Source organism: Plecotus auritus, assembly GCF_963455305.1.
Source record: "Plecotus auritus genome assembly, chromosome: 9".
NCBI classification, from domain to species: domain Eukaryota; kingdom Metazoa; phylum Chordata; class Mammalia; order Chiroptera; family Vespertilionidae; genus Plecotus; species Plecotus auritus.
In genome coordinates, this window is record NC_137783.1 from 68,877,264 (window position 1) to 68,896,940 (window position 19,677).

At 43.8% G+C, this 19,677-nt stretch overlaps 2 protein-coding genes across 2 annotated transcripts in view; one reads left to right on the forward strand and one right to left on the reverse strand.

The window, feature by feature from the left end:
• The window catches only part of CBL (Cbl proto-oncogene), a 122,837-nt gene that overhangs the window by 66,157 nt on the left and 37,003 nt on the right, over window positions 1-19,677 (reverse strand). Inside the window, exon 2 of the mRNA XM_080642159.1 lies at window positions 16,619-16,866. Coding sequence (XP_080498285.1) covers window positions 16,619-16,866 — 248 coding nt within the window. The remainder of the gene's footprint in view (window positions 1-16,618; window positions 16,867-19,677) is intronic.
• Window positions 12,764-13,279, forward strand: LOC308234466 (transcription initiation factor TFIID subunit 13-like). The gene has a single exon (XM_080642167.1). The coding sequence runs from the start codon at window positions 12,797-12,799 to the stop codon at window positions 13,169-13,171; it is 375 nt and encodes a 124-aa protein (XP_080498293.1). The 5' UTR covers window positions 12,764-12,796; the 3' UTR covers window positions 13,172-13,279.

The following is a 19,677-nucleotide window of genomic DNA, read 5'->3' on the forward strand; positions in this document are numbered from 1 at the left end:
CTGTTAACTAAACCCAGACTTCATTCAGGTTTCATCTCTTTTTCCATTAATGTCCTCATCAGTTCCAGGATCTAATCAAGGATAACACGTTACATTTATTAACCCCATCTCCTCAGTCTCCTGGGGTCCATGACAGTTTCTCAGTCTTTCCTTGCGTTCCATGACCTTAATCATTTTGAGGAGTATTGCTCAGGTTTTTTGTACAACATCCCTCAATTTGTGTTTAGCTGATGTTTTTTTCATATTTTGACTGGGGTTACGAGTTTATAGGAAGAATAACACAGAAGTGCAGTGTCTTCTAATCACATCACATCACATCACATCAGGGGTACATAAAGTCCACATGACATCACTGGAAATGTCAACCTTGACTACCCACATTAGGCAGTGTTTACCATGCTTCTCCACAGTATAGTTATTGCTGGAAAATATTTACTTCTTCATATATATTCCCTCCTTCCTAACTCATTTAAAACAGACTACTTATACTAAAGTCAGTATTTTTAAATGATTAACGTGATACATTCTCATTAAAGCACAAACTATTGAGGCATAATATTTGTGTTAGTACTTTTGGTTTTCAGTGTGGTTGTAAAAAAAAAAACAAAAATAGCTTTAAAATCATTGTGCACATGTTCACTAAGCTACATTAATTTTAGGTCAAGGAAGAACCAAGATGGTGATGTAAATATGGTGCTTGCTGCTTCCCACAACCACCTCAAAATTAAAACTAAAATATCGAAAAACCATCATTCAGAAACACCTGAAATCTGGCTTAACGGAAGTCCTACAACTAGAGAATAAAAAAAGAAACCACATTGAAACTGGTAGGGGGGTAGAGACACAAAACGGGCTGGTCTGACATCCACGTGTGGAGTGTTTTTAATTGGGAGGGACATCTTGGCTACAGAGATGCCCCCCTGAGGAGCGAGAGGTCTGTCACAACCAGACCCCTAGACCAGAGTACCAGAGCCAGGAAGAGAAGTCACCATAATTTAGGGCTGTAAAAACCAGCGAGGATTGTGGCTGAGTGACACGGAGGCTACTGGAGTACCAGGCAGTTCCTCTTCGAGCAAGCATATCACACTCGCAGCCCACAATGAATGCTTTTGCGGCCCAGCCAATATAATGGTATGTAAGAAATGTTTTAATAAAAATTCCGTAACTTAATTTTTACAATGTCCTGTTATACATAATCCTATCTAATAAAGAGGGAATATGTAAATTGACCATCATGCTGTCACAAAGATGGTGGCACGCCACAGCCACAAGATGGCGGTGCACAGTCCCCTCAGCCCCGGTGGAGTCCCCCAGTCCTTTCAGCCCCAGGGTTGGGGGGGGGAGAGGCACACGCTGCAGCCAGACCCACCCTAAGCCCCCCAGCTACCTAGAGCTGGCCCAAGGCACAGGCAAGCCTCGGAAGTCAGCTGCCCAGCCGCCCAGGGCCACCCGAGGCTCAGGTAACCAGGGCCGGCCGAGGCTTGCACTGCCAGCAGTGGCAGCAGCAGAGGTGTGATGGGGGCACTGCCTTCCCCTGATCGCCAGGTCACCTCCCACCCTTGAGGGCTCCCAGATTGTGAGAGGGGTAAGACCGGGCTGAGGGACACCCCACTCCAGTGCATGAATTTTCATGCACCGGGCCTCTAGTTATTAATAATGAACTACAATGTTTGCTAATGACTGGTTACTATAATCGTGTTGCATTCATTTCCCTTACGGTCCTTACACGCAGGCGCACCATTTCTCACCACTAATACTAGCAGCAAATATTTTAGCAGCCAATTGCCATGTCATTAGTCTTGGACTGACTTGTTTGGTGTGCGCAACAGGAAATATTTCACTTTTGGAAACAAGAAAAATTGGTTTATTTGCATTATGCTTATTAATTTGTGCAGTTATTCAGTGTCTGGTAAGTTCAAGAAAAAATATTAATTTTTATTAAAATGTTCTATTATTTTATGTTAACGATGACTCATTTATTTCAGCCCTTTGTGTTCAGCATGTCTCTATCGAAATAAACCTACATTTCTATGAAAATTGAAGCTTTTGGTTTTTTTACAGCCCACATAAGCTTACACCTTGTTTATTGGGCCCATGTTAGCCTTTGAGTTTGACATGCTTGTCTTAGAGGGCCATGCACGGACTTACTCAGACTCACTCCCTCTGCGCTCCAGCCCTGGGGCAGCAGCTTGCAAGGATCCACGGACATACGAGGAGAAACTAAATTGTCTGGCATCAGGCAAAAACTTGGGGGGCAGCTTTCTACCAGAAAAAAGTGCAGGGACCTCCCCTCCACAGAGCTGACAGCAGGCGCCATATCTGAGTCTCCACCAACCTGGCCCACACTGTTTGCCCTGCCCTGGTGATTCCCTGATCCCACCCCACCCAATCTGCAGCCCACCAAGGTGTTTGCAGTGTCTTTTCCACAAGAATGGCCTGTTCTGGCGCAGGCCTCAGACTTTCCTAAAATCTATCAAACAAGCAGCAGCTGGCCTCAGTGTGCCCCATCCCTCTCACTAAGTGGCCCCAGGCCGGGCACAAGCAGCAGCTTGCCAAAGTTCACAGCTTGGCCTCTCCTGGGCACCTCCAAGCCCAACACAAGTAGCAGCCATCTGCAGATTCTCTCTCATCACTGATGTTTCTATCTCTCCCTTCCTCTCTAAAATCAGTAAAAATGTATTTTAAAAAAATATCTATTTTCCAGCCTTGATATTCTGTTCCTTTGAAATGTATAATGATGGTACACACACACACACACACACACACACACACAAGATTAGCCTGCCTTGCTCCTTAATTATAAAGCTATACTGGAGCAGCATGACATCATGAAAAGCTTACTGCTCTTTAAAAGCTTGGAGCTCTTTAAAAGCTTGGAGCTGCAACAAAAGGACAGCAGCATCAATTCCTTCTTTCCTTTCACTACTTCCTCAATTCCCTACGGCATGGCTGTAGCATTAAATTCTATGACTACAGAGGTTCTCGGTGTGCTGCACAGTCCTGGGGTCCTCCAGGCCCTTGTAGAGCGGGGGATGTGAAAATTGTTTCCATAGCAACACTAAGACAGCATGTGATCGGTCTTTTCCACTGTGTTGACATTTACATTGGTTGCATAAAGCAATGGTGGTGAGACTGTTGGTGCCCCAACATGAATCAAGACAGTAGCACTAAACTACATACGTGGTCACTGTATTCTTCACCGGGACTTGCAATCAAGTCAAATTGTTAGCTGCATGCAATGTCCTTGATGAAGCAGGAAAGGTCATTAATTTTGTTAAATCTGATGCTCAGGACATTTTTAATATTCTGCATGACAAAATGAGAAGTTCACAGAGAGCACTTCCGTAGCAATGTCTTCAGAAAGAGCACTTTTGCGATGTTTAAACCGTTAGTTGAAGTAGCCTCTTTTTTTTCCATAAAACATTTTTTAAATCATTTAATCATTTTAAGTATACAACTCAGTGGCATTAAGTATACTCATAATGTTGTGTAACTACCACCATTAACCATTTCCAGAATTTTTCATCATCCCAAACAGAATTAGCAGTAACTACCTACTCTCTCTATGCCCAGCTAATCTTGCCCGTTTTGTGCTTTCTGTCTCTATGAATTAGCCTATTCTAAATACCTGACATAAGTGAAATAATACAATAGTTTGTCCTTTTGTATCTGGCTTATTTCACTTAGCATAACGTTTTTAAGGTTCATCCATGTGGCAGCATGTATCAGAATTTCTTTCCTCATTACAGCTGGGAAATACTGCCTTGTATGTACAGACCACATTCCTCTATTGAGGGACACCCGCATGGTGTCCACCTTGTGGCTATTGTGAATAATGCTGCTAGGAACACTTGTGTACAAACACCTGTTCAAGCCTCTGCTTTCAATTATGTTGGGTAAACATCTAGAATAGTTAGAGCAGATGGTAATGCTACTTGCAACTTTGCGAGGAGCCACCCATCGCTGTACACAGTGACCGCACCACTTCACATCGCGGCCAGCAGTGCACGCGTTCCAGTGTCTCCACAGCTTTGTCAACACTTATCAGATTCCCTTTTGGGCAATACCACCCGAATGGGTGTGAAGTGCTATCTTATGGTTTTGATGTGCATTTCTCTAACAACTAATGCTACTCAGCCTCTTTTCATGTATTTAATGGCTAATGATGTAACTTCTTTGAAAAAATATCTATTCATATCTTTTGCTCATTTTTTTCATTAGACTGTTCTTTTGTTGTTGAATTGTAGATCTATTCTGGATCTTAATCCCTTATCAAATATGTGATTTACAAATATTCGATTTACAAATATTCCTGCCCAATTTTTGGGTTGTGTTTTCACTCTCGTTAATGTCCTTTGATGAATAAAGTGTTTTAAAAATTGAATTTATCGGAGAAACCAAGATGGCGGCATAGGTAAACACCTAAACTGCTGCCTCCCACAACAATTTCAAAACTACAACTAAAAGACAGAACGGACACCATCCAGAACCACAGGAAAGCTGACTGAGTGAAAATTCTACAACTAGAAGGATAGAGAAAAGCTCACAGAGAATTGGAGGTACGGCAAAGGGTCTTTGTGCACGCAGAGAGGAAGGGCGGCTGAGAGCCTGGCTGACTTTCTCTGGCGGAAGAGGGAAGGGAGCCCCCGACCGCACTGAACCCCAGTTCTGACTGCACTGAACACCTGTTCCGGGTGAGCCCCTGGGGACCCACGCTCTTGTGGGGGGAGTCTGGACTCTCAGGCGGAGACTCGGGAGCCGGGGAAGGCGGAGGACTGAAAGTCTGCTTGCGCCAGTGCGCACAAAGGCTGCGGAGGCTGCCACAGGCTTTCCCTAGCGGAAGGGAGTGAGAGGCTCCTGACGGCACTGAACTCCAGTTCTGACTGAAGTGAGCCCCAGTTCTGACTGCAGTGAACCCCAGTTCCAGGCGAGCCCCTGGGGACCCACGCTCTTGTGGGGGGAGTCAAAACTCTCGGGCGGAGACTCAGGAGCCGGGGAAGGCGGAGGACTGAAAGTCCGCTCGCGCCAGTGCGCACAAAGGCTGCGGAGGCTGCCACAGGCTTTCCCTAGCGGAAGGGAGTGAGAGGCTCCTGACGGCACTGAACTCCAGTTCTGACTGAAGTGAGCCCCAGTTCTGACTGCAGTGAACCCCAGTTCCAGGCGAGCCCCTGGGGACCCACGCTCTTGTGGGGGGAGTCTGGACTCTCGGGCGGAGAATCGGGAGCCGGGAAAGCAGAGGACTGAAGGCACACACGTGCGCGCAAGGGCAAGGCTGACGGGAAGCCAAGACTGAGACTCCACCCCATCCAAGCTGAGCACAGAGGCTATTGCAATTTGGCAAGCCTAATCCTATAAGGCTGTCTCCAGCACCGGACTTCTCCCAGCATAGACACAGCTGATCCTTACAGCCAACTGGCCTGGAGGTCAATTCTTCCCAGTGATACCAACAACAATAAAGACTTAATTACAACAAGGCTGTACACACAGTCCACAAAGGTGTGCACCAAGAGTGTCCACCTCAGGTTAACTGGGGAGGCAGACCCACTGGGCCAAATTGGAAACCTAGCACACAAATCTACCAACTCAGGGAAGCAGTGAAAATGCGGCGTCTAAGAATCAGATCACAAACAAAAGAAATGGAGGAAAACAAACGACTGGATATAGAATTCAAAACCACGGTTATAAGGCTTTTTAAGAATATCCTAGAAAAGGCCGATAAATATAACGAGACCCTCGAAGAGATGAAAAAGGACCAACTAGAAATTAAACATACACTGACTGAAATAAAAAATATTATACAGAGACCCAAAAACAGACAAGAGGAACACAAAAATCAAGTCAAAGAATTGAATTACAAAGAAGCAAAAAACACTCAACCGAAAAAGCAAAAAGCAAAAAAAAAAATCCAAAAAGTTGAAGATAATGTAAGAAGACTCTGGGACAACTTCAAGCGTACCAACATCAGAATTATGGGGGTGCCAGAAGAAGAGAGAGAGCAAGATACTGAAAACCTATTTGAAGAAATAATGACCGAAAACTTCCCCCACCTGGTGAAAGAAATAGACTTACAAGTCCAGGAAGCCCACAGAACCCCAAACAAAAGGAATCCAAAGAGGACTACACCAAGACACATCATAATTAAAATGCCAAGAGCAAAAGACAAAGAGAGAATATTAAAAGCAGCAAGAGAAAAACAGATAGTTACCTACAAGGGAGCACCCATACGACTGTCAGCTGATGTCTCAACAGAAACTATGCAGGCCAGACGGGAGTGGCAAGAAATTTTCAATGTGATGAATAGCAAGAACCTACAACCAAGATTACTCTACCCAGCAAAGCTATCATTCAGAATTGAAGGGCAGATAAAGAGTTTCACAGACAAGAAAAAGCTAAAGGAGTTCATCACCACCAAACCAGTATTATATGAAATGCTGAAAGGTATTCTTAAAGAAGAGGAAGAAGAAAAAAGGAAAGATAAAAATTATGAACAACAAATACATATCTATCAACAAGTGAACCTAAAAATCAAGTGAATTAAAAACCTGAGGAACAGAATAATCTGGTGAATATAATAGAATCAGGGGCATAGAAAGGGAGTGGACTGATAATTCTCAGGGGGAAAGGGGTATGGGGGGGTTCATAAAGAGACTGGACAAAAATCATACACCTATGGATGAGGACAGTGGGGGGTAGGTAAGGGCAGAAGGTGGGGTGGGAAATGGGTGGAGGGGAGCTATGGGGGAAAAAAGGAGAAATAATTGTAATCTGAATAAAGATTTATTTAAAAAAAAAATTGAATTTATCGGGGTGATATTAGTTAATAAAATTATACAGGTTTCAGGTATACAATTCTGAAATACATCATCTGTATATTGTATTACCCACCCAAGTCAAGTCTCCTTCCATCACCATTTATCCCAACTTTCCCTTCTTCTACCACCCCCTAGCACCCAATGCATAAAGTTTTAAATTTTGATGAAGTCCAATTGATCTGATTTTTTCCTTTGTCTGTGATTTGGTGTCATCATCAAAAAAAAAATCATTGCCCAATCTGAGATCATGGAGATATTTCACCTGTTTTCTTCTAAGCATTTTGTATTTTTTAGCTCTTAAATTTAGATCTTTGATTTTGAGTTAATTTTTATATATGCTGTGCGTAGTGTCCAACTTCATTCTTTTGCATGTAGATATCCAGTTTTCCCAGCACCATATGTTGAAAAGACTGTCTTTTCCTTCGAGTGGACTTGGAATTCTTGTTGAAAATTAATTGACCATATGTGTGAGGGTTTATTTCTGGGCTCTCTCTATATGTCTGTCCTTATGCCAGTACCACACCATCTTGATTGCTGTGGCTTTGTAGTAAAGCTTTGAAATGAAGAAATGTGAGTTCTCCAACTTTGTTCTTTTTTAAGATTGTTTTGGCTATTTAAGGTTCCTTGAGATTCTTTATGAATTTAGGATCAGCATGTCAATTTCTGCAAAAAGGGCAACTGGGATTCTGACAGGAATTGTGGTGGGCCTGTAGAACAATTTGGAGTACTGCCATTTTTTAAAATTTATCTTTATTGTTGAATATATTACAGATGTCCCCTTTTACCCCATTGACCCCCTCCACCCCGCACCTGCCCCCACCCCCAAGGACTTACCACACTACTGTCTGTGTCCATGGGTTATGCATATAGGCATACAAGTTCTTTGGCTAGTCTCTTCCAGCCCTTCTCTCCCCTCTTCCCTCTGAGATTCCGCACTCTGTTCCATGCTTCCATGTCTCTGGATCTATGTTGTGCATCATTTATTTTGTTCATTACATTCCACATATGAGTGAGATCATGTGATACTTGTCTTTCTCTGACTGGCTTATTTCACTTAGCATGATACTCTACACGTCGCTCCATGCTGTCTCAAAGGATAAGAGATCCTTCTTTTTCACATCTGCATAGTACTTCATTATGTAAATATAGCACATCTTTTTTATCCACTCATCTGTTGATGGACACGTGGGCTGTTTCAAGATCTTAGCTGTTGTAAATTGCGCTGCTATGAAAATAGGGGTGCATATTGTAACCCTAATACTAAGTCTTTCACTTTATGACCATGGGATGTCTTTCCATTTATTTAGGTCTTCTACTTCTTTCAGCAGCATTTTGTAGTTTTCAGTGTAGAAGTGTTTAATTTATTCCTAACTAGTTTATTCTTTCTGATGATGTTATAAATGGGATTGTTTTCTTAATTTCATTTTTGGGCAGTTTATTGCTGATGTATAGAATACAATTGATTTTATATATTGATCTTGTATCCTGTACTTTGCAGAACTCATTTAATGGTCCTAGTCGGGTTTTTTTAGTGGATTCCTTAGGATTTTCCATAAACAAGATCATTTCATGTGCAAATAGAGATATAGTTTTACTTCTTCCTTTCCTTTGTGGACACATTTATTTCTTTATCCTGCTTAATTGCTCTGGCTAGAACCTCATCTGTCGGAATAGAAGCTATGTTGAACAGCAGTGGTGAGAGCAGACATCCTCGTCTTGCTCCTGAGGTCGGGAGGAAGCTTGCAGCCTGTGGCGTGAGTGGAACACCATTTACTTAAAGGGATAACTAACACAGTACGGCAGTTCAGACGGGGTATTTGGCACACAGTTTCTCCACAATGAAGGAAGTGACCTGTCACTTTAAGGAAAACAATGAATAGTTTGTGTTGCCAGTGATACACTCAAGCTTTTAAGTAAAAATTAGAATTTTGGAAAACTTCCATCCACTATGAGCTTAACAGCTTCCCAATAAAACTTTTCTAATGAGATTTAATTAATTAATGTGATTGTACAATGATGTGTCAACACTTAAAAAACCTACATAACCTAGTAATATTTTCCAAGTGACTAATGCCTGATATTACAAAATCATACATGAGTAAAAGACTAATTCCAAGTGCAAGACCATGGATTTTAATGTAATAAAGTACAAAATATTCTTTGAGGTGGTCTAAAAGATTTGCAAAAATGTAAAACTCTTTTAAAAAATATTTCAAAAAAAAATTCCCATAAAAATGTTTCCATGTTAAAATGTAATGGGTTTATCACTGTTATTTTAAAATGTTGTTTAAATGTTATTTTAACTATTTAAATATTTTTAATTTCTTGGTTTTAATACTGAATATGGCTAATATTGAGATATACTAGTATAGGAGAAACCAAGATGGCGGCATAGGTAAACACCTAAACTGCTGCCTCGCACAAAAATTGCAAAACTACAACTAAAAGACAGAACGGACACCATCCAGAACCACAGGAAAGCTGGCTGTGTGAAAATTCTACAACTAGAAGGAAAGAGAAAAGCTCACAGAGAATTGGAGGTACAGCAAAGGGTCTTTGTGCGCGCAGAGAGGAAGGGTGGCTGAGAGCCTGGCTGAGTTTCTCTGGAGGAAGGGGGAAGGAAGCCCCCGACCGCACTGAACCCCAGTTCTGACTGCACTGAACCCCAGTTCCGGGCGAACCCCTGGGGACCCACGCTCTTACAGGGGGAGTCTGGACTCTCGGGCGGAGACTCGAGCTGGGAAAGGCAGAAGTCTGAAGGCGCACGCGGGCCAGTGCGCACAAAGGCTGCGGAGGTTGCCACAGGCTTTCCCTAGTGGAAGGGAGTCAGAGGATCCTGACTGCACTGAGCCCCAGTTCTGACTGCAGTGAACCCCAGTTCCAGGCGAGCCCCTGGGGACCCACGCTCTTGTGGGGGGAGTCTGGACTCTCAGGCGGAGACTGGAGCTGGGGAAGGCGGAGGACTGAAAGCGCACATGCGCGCAAGGGCAAGGCTGACAGGAAGCCAAGACTGAGACTCCACCCCATCCAAGCTGAGCACAGAGGCTATTGCAATTTGGCAAGTCTAATCCTATAAGGCTGTCTCCAGCACCGAACTTCTCCCAGCATAGACACAGCTGATCCTTACAGCCAACTGGCCCGGAGGTCAATTCTTCCCAGTGATACCAACAACAATAAAGACTTAATTACAACAAGGCTGTACACACAGTCCACAAAGGGGTGCACCAAGAGTGTCCACCTCAGGTTAACTGGGGAAGCAGACCCACTGGGCCATATTGGAAACCTAGCACAAATATCTACCTTACCAACTCAGGGAATCAGTGAAAATGCGGGGTCAAAGAATCAGATCACAAACGAAAGAAATGGAGGAAAACAAACGACTGGATATAGAATTCAAAACCACGGTTATAAGGCTTTTTAAGAATATCCTAGAAAAGGCCGATAAATATAACGAGACCCTCGAAGATATGAAAAAGGACCAACTAGAAATTAAACATACACTGACTGAAATAAAAAATATTATACAGAGACCCAAAAACAGACTAGAGGAACACAAGAATCAAGTCAAAGAATTGAAATACAAAGAAGCAAAAAACACTCAACCGGAAAAGCAAAAAGAAAAAAAAAAATCCAAAAAGTTGAAGATAATGTAAGAAGACTCTGGGACAACTTCAAGCGTACCAACATCAGAATTATGGGGGTGCCAGAAGAAGAGAGAGAGCAAGATACTGAAAACCTATTTGAAGAAATAATGACCGAAAACTTCCCCCACCTGGTGAAAGAAATACACTTACAAGTCCAGGAAGCGCACAGAACCCCAAACAAAAGGAATCCAAAGAGGACCACACCAAGACACATCATAAATAAAATGCCAAGAGCAAAAGACAAAGAGAGAATATTAAAAGCAGCAAGAGAAAAACAGTTAATTACCTACAAGGGTGCACCCATACGACTGTCAGCTGATGTCTCAACAGAAATTATGCAGGCCAGACGGGACTGGCAAGAAATTTTCAATGTGATGAATAGCAAGAACCTACAACCAAGATTACTCTACCCAGCAAAGCTATCATTCAGAATTGAAGGGCAGATAAAGATCTTCACAGATAAGAAAAAGCTAAAGGAGTTCATCACCACCAAACCAGTATTATATGAAATGCTGAAAGGTATTCTTAAAGAAGAGGAAGAAGAAAAAAGTAAAGAGAAAAATTATGAACAACAAATCCATATCTATCAACAAGCGAACCTAAAAATCAAGTGAATTAAAAACCTGAGGAACAGAATAATCTGGTGAATATAATAGAATCAGGGGCATAGAAAGGGAGTGGACTGATAATTCTCAGGGGGAAAGGGGTATGGGGGGTTCATGAAGAGACTGGACAAAAATCATACACCTATGGATGAGGACAGTGGGGGGGAGGTAAGGGCAGAAGGTGGGGTGGGAAATGGGTGGAGGGGAGCTATGGGGGGAAAAAGGAGAAATAATTGTAATAATCTGAATAAAGATTTATTTAAATAAAAAAATAATAAAAAAAAGAGATATACTAGTATAACCCAAATATACAAAGCTCTTTAATGTCCTCAGTGATTTTCATAATGTAAAAGATCTTAAAATTAAAAAAGTTTGAGAAAAAAATTACATTAGTAATCAAAAGCTCTAGCCAAAACCGGTTTGGCTCAGTTGATAGAGCGTCGGCCTGCAGACTGAAAGGTCCCAGGTTCGATTCAGGTCAAGGGCACGTACCTTGGTTGCAGGCACATCCCCAGTAGGGGGTGTGCAGGAGGCAGCTGATCTATGTTTCTCTCTCATCGATGTTTCTAGCTCTCTATCCCTCTCCTCTCTCTTCCTCTCTGTAAAAAATTAATAAAATATGTTTAAAAAAAAAAAAAAAAAGCTCTAGACAACTAGATCTATAGTTTTTTTTTTTTTTTAATATATTTTATTGATATTTTACAGAGAGGAAGGGAGAGGGATAGAGAGCTAGAAACAGAGATGAGAGAGAAACATCGATCAGCTGCCTCCTGCACACCCCCCACTGGGGATGTGCCCGCAACCAAGGTACATGCCCTTGACCGGAATCAAACCCGGGACCCTTCAGTCCCCAGGCCGACGCTCTATCCACTGAGCCAAACCGGTTTCGGCTAGATCTATAGTTTTAAGAAACAGTACTTTAGGGCTAACATGCAGCCTACCCTAGTGATGTTTTCTAAGAAACCCGAAGGCGTGACTGCCATGTGTTCCAGGTAACCACAGTGGCTCGGGACTGACTGCTGCCTACAAGCACTGCCGCCCGAAGGCTGGAGAGGGCTGTGGGACTCAGTGTGCGTGTTCACCTCCATCAAACTCACCGTCGCCACTTCGACCAAGATCTCTAGCCTCTGGACACAGGGCTTAGCACTGTGTGTAACTAAGTTCGCCGAGCTCAGCTGCGTCTAACCGATCACGTTCTATAATAAACAACGTTTTTCAGGATTGCCCTTGTGAATCCATTTGGTACCTAAAAATTATCGCATTTTTTCCTTCTTTTAAAAATAATTTGATTGATTACATATTCATTGTAGAAAATGTTGAAAATATAAACAGAAAGAAAATTAAAATTACCTCTAATTCTAATACCTAGAAATAACTACTGTTGAGATTTTGGTATCATTTCTCTTCCTTCCTCTCTCTCTAAAAATCTTAAAGAGAAAAAACGCCCTTTTAGAAAAAAAACTCTCCTATGGCAGCCTGTTATCTAGAGGAGAAGGTTTAGAGGTCAAAGAACAGCTCTTTACAATCCAATTCCAACCTGTATTTCCAGCTTACCTCTCTCCCCAATGCTAGCCAAACCAGACTGCGCATGTCCTGAAACATGTTTTCTATGTCACTGTGTTAAAGGCCTTTTCTTCACTCTTCTGCCTAGAAAAGTCCTCCCCTTCAAAATCTAGCTCAAGGTAAAAGCCGGCTCGGAGCGAGGTGGGCCCGGCGCTGTGGGCTGGCCCGTGGGATGGCGGATGAGGAAGATGACCCCACTTTTGAGGAAGAAAATGAAGAAATTGGAGGAGGTGCAGAAGGTGGGCAGGGTAAAAGAAAGAGACTTTTTTCTAAAGAATTACGATGTATGATGTATGGGTTTGGGGATGACCAGAATCCTTATACTGAGTCGGTGGATATTCTTGAAGACCTTGTTATAGAGTTCATCACTGAAATGACTCACAAGGCCATGTCAATTGGAAGACAAGGGCGGGTACAAGTTGAAGATATCGTCTTTTTTATTCGGAAGGACCCAAGGAAGTTTGCTAGGGTTAAAGACTTGCTCACTATGAATGAAGAATTGAAACGAGCTAGAAAAGCATTTGATGAAGCAAACTATGGATCTTGACAACTTTTGAACTTGCTGAAGTTTCCTTATCTTCTGGGGAGACCAAATACATAACCATATGTTTTCCATAGTAAGGTCCCGATAACTAGTGAGGTAAGTGAAAGGTGGAGGAGCACAAAGTTTCCCACCTTTATTTTCATGTCTTCTATTTAAGAGTGATATTTGAGCCCTAACTGGTTTGGCTCAGTAGATAGAGCATTGGCCTGCGGACTGAAGGGTCTCAGGTTCGATTCCGGTCAAGGGCACATGCCTGGGTTGCGGGCTGGATCCCCAAGGCACCCGATCAGTGATTCTCTCTCATCATTGATATTTCTGTCTCCCTCTCCCTTCCTCTCTTGAATCAATAAAAATATTTTTTTAATTAAAAAAACAAAAAAAAAAAAAAACAAAATCTAGCTCAAATAACACCTTCTCTGGGTCACACTCCCTAATGCCACTAAGCAAAACTATATTTTCACAGCATTTTATACACATCTCTACTAAAGCATTTATCATGTTGCATCATAATTAAATGCGTAACTCTTCTTTTCACCTACAATTTAAACAGAACCTAGTTCAGTATAGATGGCAATTAAATTTTTAAAGTTCTGGTACCTAATAAAGTGAAATTATATTTTTAATAACATTTTTAAACTCAACAATACAAAACTAGTTAGCTAAGGTCCATATAGTCAAGGTTTTAACATAAGTCATGAAATTAAAATAATTAAAAGGAATAAAGTTCATTTTCATATAAACTAGAAGTTACAAATGTTCCTACACATTGAATTTAGTCACCCGACATCTTTTTAAATAAAGAAGAAAAAGATTAGTATCCGGGACCGAACCTGAGTGATTTGTGGTAGTAAAGATAATAGGAATAATGATGTGCATCAAATGTTAAGTGAGAGACAGAATCTAAAACAAGAGCATAAAAGGGCACAGGGATATCAGGCAGTAAGCTACTGCTTAATGCCCTCAGAAAGTACTGCCCCCTAATTCAGGTCACTCCTCAAGAGTAGTTTATTCCCTAAAAAGAACTAGTGGAACTTACACTTTTTACTTGTTTTAGATGAGTTAATCTTTACTTTCAATTGAATAAAACCAAATACAACTATATCCACATACACTGAGTGGCCAGATTATTACGATCTCTGAACGCATAATAATCTGGCCACTCAGTGTATATCCTATATAATAAAAGGCTAATATGCAAATTGTCCCCTCGACCAGGAGTTGGACCAGCAGGCAGGCCGGCCAACCGTCCATGTCCCCTCCCCCTGGCCAGGCTGGCCGGACCCCACCCATGCACGAATTCATGCACTGGGCCTCTAATATATATATACACACACACACATACATACTAGAGGCCCGATGCATGAAATTCGTGCACGAGGGAGGGGTGTCCCTCAGCCCAGCCTGCACCCTCTCCAATCTGGGACCCCTCGAGGGATGTCCGACTGCCCGTTTAGGCCTGATTCCAGTAGGATCGGGCCTAAACGGGCAGTCGGACATCCCTCTCACAATCCAGGACTGCTGGCTCCCAACTGCTCGCCTGCCTGCCTGCCTGCCTGATTGCCCCAACCGCTTCTGCCTGCCAGCCTGATCACCCCCTAACCCAGCCGTGGGCAAACTACGGCCCGCTGGCCGGATCCGGACCGTTCGGCTGTTCTATCCGGCCCGTGGAGCCGAAAGAGCGGAGGGTTCTCTTGCTCTCCCCTCCGCTCCTTTACTTTGAATTTATATTAGTTCACACAAACACTCCATCCATGCTTTTGTTCCGGCCCTTCGGTCCAGTTTAAGAACCCATTGTAGCCCTCGAGTCAAAAAGTTTGCCCACCCCTGCCCTAACCACTCCCCTGCCAGCCTGATTGATGCCTAACTGCTCCCCTGCCAGCCCAATAGCCTCTAACTGCCCTCCCCTGCCAGCCTGGTCACCCCTAACTGCCCTCCCCTGCCGGCCTGGTCCCCCCCCAACTGCCCTCCCCTGCTGACCCGGTCACCCCTAACTGCCCTCCCCTGCAGGCCCAGTCGCCCCCAACTTCCCTCCCCTGCAGGCCCAGTTGCCCCCAACTTCCCTCCTCTGCTGGCCTGGTCACCGCTAACTGCCCTCCCCTGCCGGCCTGGTTGCCCCCAACTGTCCTCCCTTGCAGGCCTGGTCCCTCCCAACTGCACTCCCCTACAGGCCTGAGTCCCCCCCAACTGCCCTCCCCTGCAGGCCTGGTCACCCCCAACTTCCCTCTCCTGCAGGCCTGGTTCCCCCCCCCCCAACTGCTTTCCCCTGCAGGCCTGGGTCCGCCCTCCCCTGCTGTCCTGATCACCCACAACTGACCCCCACTGACGGCCTGCTCACCCCCAACTGGCCCCCCTGCTGATCTGCTTACCCCCAATTGGCCCCTGCCATCCCATCCTGGCCTGATCACCCACCGGCAACCCAAGGTCCCAGCCCCTCCTTTTTTTCTTTTTCTTTTTTTTTTTTCAGCGCCTCCTTGAGGGGAGGCCAGAGCTGGCTGGAAGCAAGTATCTAGGATTCATTTATCTTCTATAATTGAAACTTTGTAGCCTTGAGCAGAGGCCAGGACCGGCCAGGGCGGGAAGCTTGGCTTCCCCCATTGCCGGGGCAACCCAAGCCTCCTGCTTGCTCCAGCTCCATGGCCAGCTGCCATCTTGGTTGGGTTAATTTGCATACTCACTCCTGATTGGCTGTTGGGCATGGCTTGTGGATGTAGTGGAGTGATGGTTAATTTGCATGTTTCTCTTTTATTAGTGTAGATATACATATTAATATACACATACACTGAGTGGCCAGATTATTATGCATTCAGAGATAATAATCTGGCCACTCAGTGTATATAATCAACCTATTTCTCTTCTAGTATGTAGCGTCCAACAACCAATAACAGGATAGCCAATATAGTTTTTGGTTCTTAATAAGAATAAAAGAATATATAGTGATCCCTCAAATATTTATTGAATTGACTTACATTTGCCAATATCTATTCTATTTGAAAAGTCACTTTACCTATAAAAGAAATGTCATTTCACTACATTTCATTTAAAAGTTATCTAAACTATTGCCTTTATTTGTCTTCCTATTATCCCATACTTACAATTTACCTAATATGCTACAGCTCCGGCAAAATCTGCCCGTATTATACCTCAGCTTAACACTCCAGCCTCTTTCTTTCAAACTCTCACCTACCCACAAAATTTCATGATCTTCAGGGTCTCTAAAGGACCTACTGCCTCCATCTCATCTTCATGACTATAAGTCAATGACTTTTCATAGGAAGAGAGGGACAGTTCAACGTCCTCTGGGGCAACCTTATCTATAAACCCCACCTTGAAATCAAATGTCAGCTTTGCATTCTTGTTGACAGAAAATTAAAACCAACTGAACTACTTCTACATGTTACCCACTCAAGCAGCCACAGACCTGCACAAACATTTGTGCAGGATCTCCATTACCTCGGCTGAGAATTCTCCTCATACATTCTTTCTTTACCCTCCTTGAAGAGGCTTATGGTCTGCTTGGTTTTCTTCATCAAATTCTCCATAAACACCCTAAAATACTCATTTTCTCCAAGTGTCTCCATCTTCCCCTCATATCTTGACAGGACAGTGCGAAGGTGCTGGTAGGTGTCTGGCAGCAGGTCTAAGATGTAAGGTGGGCTGTTCTTTAGCGCCAGCTTTGGGTTCTGACACAGCCGCACCACCTGAAACAAATGGAAAAGAAATGGCTATTACTTGGAGGATCTAAAGGACAATTTCCTTTAAGTTTAAAAAGTTATAAAATATGTGCTATTGCAGAAATGTGAAAAATGGATAAGAATACAAGAAATGATCCATAATTCCTCTGTCCACAGGCTATCTATTTACTTTTTTTTAATATATTTTTATTGATTTCAGAGAGGAAGGGAGAGGGAGAGAGAGAAACACCAATGATGAGAGAAAAATCACTGATTGGCTGCATCCTACGTGCTCCCTACTGGAGATCAAGCCCGCAACCCAGGCCTGTGCCCTTGACCAGAATCAAACCTGGGACCTTTCAGTCCAAAGGCCAACGCTCAATCCATTGAGCCAAACCGGCCAGGGCCTACTTACATTTTTACTGGTTCCCCTAGAAGCGTAAAACCATATGGGAGGCTAATGATTCAGACAACATGTAACAGACTAAACAACTGAAGCAGGAAGGCGGGAAGGTGGAGAAGGTGGGGGACACCCACACAAATGTCTAAAAAGAGCCGGATGAAATACGGCAGGTTCCTTGTGATGCACGGCTCACTCCCTGAGAGCAGGAGAAGATTCTCAAGCACGGAAGTGCAGATGGCTGCTGGGAGGTAAATGGGTGGTACATGGTATGGCCTTTGAACAACCACTAGGGGACAGGGGCAGAGAGGCTGTGGACCCAGTGAAGCATGGAGCTCGAGCTCATTGACATACCATTTCTTCTCATATAAATGCAGGTCTCTCAGAATTTGCCTAGTAATTCCTTTTTTTTTTATTTTTAAAAATATGTTTTTATTAATTTCAGAAAGAGAGGAAGGAAGACAGAGAGAAACATTGATGTGAGAGAGAAACATCCATTGGCTGCCCCACGCATGCACCACAATCGGAGGACCAAACCCACAACCCAGCATGTGCCCTCACCAGGAATCGAATTGGCAACCTTTTGGTGCACAGGGTAATTAATGCTCAACCAACTGAGCCACACTAGCTGGGCTTGTAATTCTTTTTTTTTTTTTTTTTTTTTGCCTTTCTTTTTAGGCTGGAATTCCTTTTAGCACCTTTACTTTCAACTTTTCTGAATTCTTCTATTTTATTTTTTTAATATATTTTATTGATTTTTTACAGGGAGGAAGAGAGGGATAGAGACTTAGAAACATCGATCAGCTGCCTCCTGCACACCTCCTACTGGGGATGTGCCTTCAACCAAGGTACATGCCCTTCACCGGAATCGAACCTGGGACCCTTGAGTCCGCAGGCCAACGCTCTATCCACTGAGCCAAACTGGTTAGGGCAATTCTTATATTTTAAATGTGTCTCTTTTAAAGAACATATTGCTAGGTTTTAAAAATCCAATGTAACTGCCCAACCAGTGTTGCTCAGTGGTTGAGCACTGACCCAAGAACCAGGAGGTCATGGTTCGATTCCTAATCAGGGCACATGCCAGTGTTGCGGGCTCCATCTCTGGTGGAGGGCATGCGAGAGGCAGCCAATCAATGGTTCTCTCTCATCATTGATGTTTCTCTCTTTCTCTCCCTCTCCCTTCCTCTCTGAAATCAATAAAAAAAAAATTTTTAAGTAAAAATAAATAAAATAGTGTGATATTGACCAAAGACAGTAAGTAAATGGCCAAATGGGACAGAAAATAAAAAACAAAAAACAAAGATTCACACATGTACCGAAATTCAGAATCAGAAGTGGCATAAAAGATCAGAGATCAAGAGAAAAACTATGGGGAAATTGGCTGTCTTTATGCAAAAACCTAAAATTAGGCCTCTCAGGCCCTGGCCGGGTGGCTCAGTAAGAGCATCATCCCATACACGAAAAGGCGGCGGGTTCCATTCCCGGTCGGGGCACACACCTAAGCTGTGGGTTCTATCCCTAGTCAAGGCACATAAGGGAAGTAACCGATAAATGTTTCTCTCTAATACCCATGTCTCTCTCTCTCCACTCCCTCCCTCCCTCCGTCTAAAAACAAAAATAAAAAGTTTGTGGAAGAGCAGTTTAAGGCAACTCAGTGGCTGTTCCTCCCCATCCAGTGGCTACAGGGAAAGGCACTGCCCACATAGCGTCTGTGACACAAGGCAGAGGTGGGGAGGTCCACACAGACGCTGTGGCTGGTGGCCAGCCGGCAGCAGGGACCGCCGTCAGTCTCGGCTCCCAGAGGGCCTGGATCTGGCTGGTGACGGTTCCAGGGTGAGGCAGCAGCTATAGAAGCGGCTCCAGCGGCCACAGGCACCTTCCGCACCGCCCGCTGGCCAGAGCTCCTGGACGACCTGCCACTGACCTCAGCGGGAGCTCAGTGGCAACAAGGGCCCAAGCCACCAGCAGAAGCTTCTCCCAGGTTCTCTCAAGATGTAGGTGTCGCCGCCGCCCCTCTTCCTTGTGCGGATGGACTGTTCCATTTGGAAGTCAAGACAGTGCCATCTTGCTGCGGGGATTTGAGGACACCCTACTCCTTCCTCTGCAGGACACTGTGAGGTTCCCTTTAAGTCAGGTGGGAACCAAGAACAATGCCATAGGCCCTCTGGGGTGCACACACAGGCCCCACTCTTACAAGCTATTTTCACTAGACAGATGGCCAGTTATTTCACGTCACCGTTTAGGGTGGCTACTTCATCTCTCCGGATGCCACTTAGTGCTGAGGGCAGGTTGTCAGTCTCGCTGCCTCATGGAAGGTAAAGTGTCTTATTCTCTGGTCACTTTTTAGATTTTCTTTGGCTCGCGTTTTATTCATACTTCTCCTGGTGTTGTTGGTTTTTTTTTTAATATATTTTTATTGATTTTTTACAGAGAGGAAG

What these genes read in the sequence shown, in the direction of transcription:
- LOC308234466 (XM_080642167.1), top strand. Translation starts at nt 12,797, where the DNA reads ATGGCGGATGAGGAAGATGACCCCACTTTTGAGGAAGAAAATGAAGAA.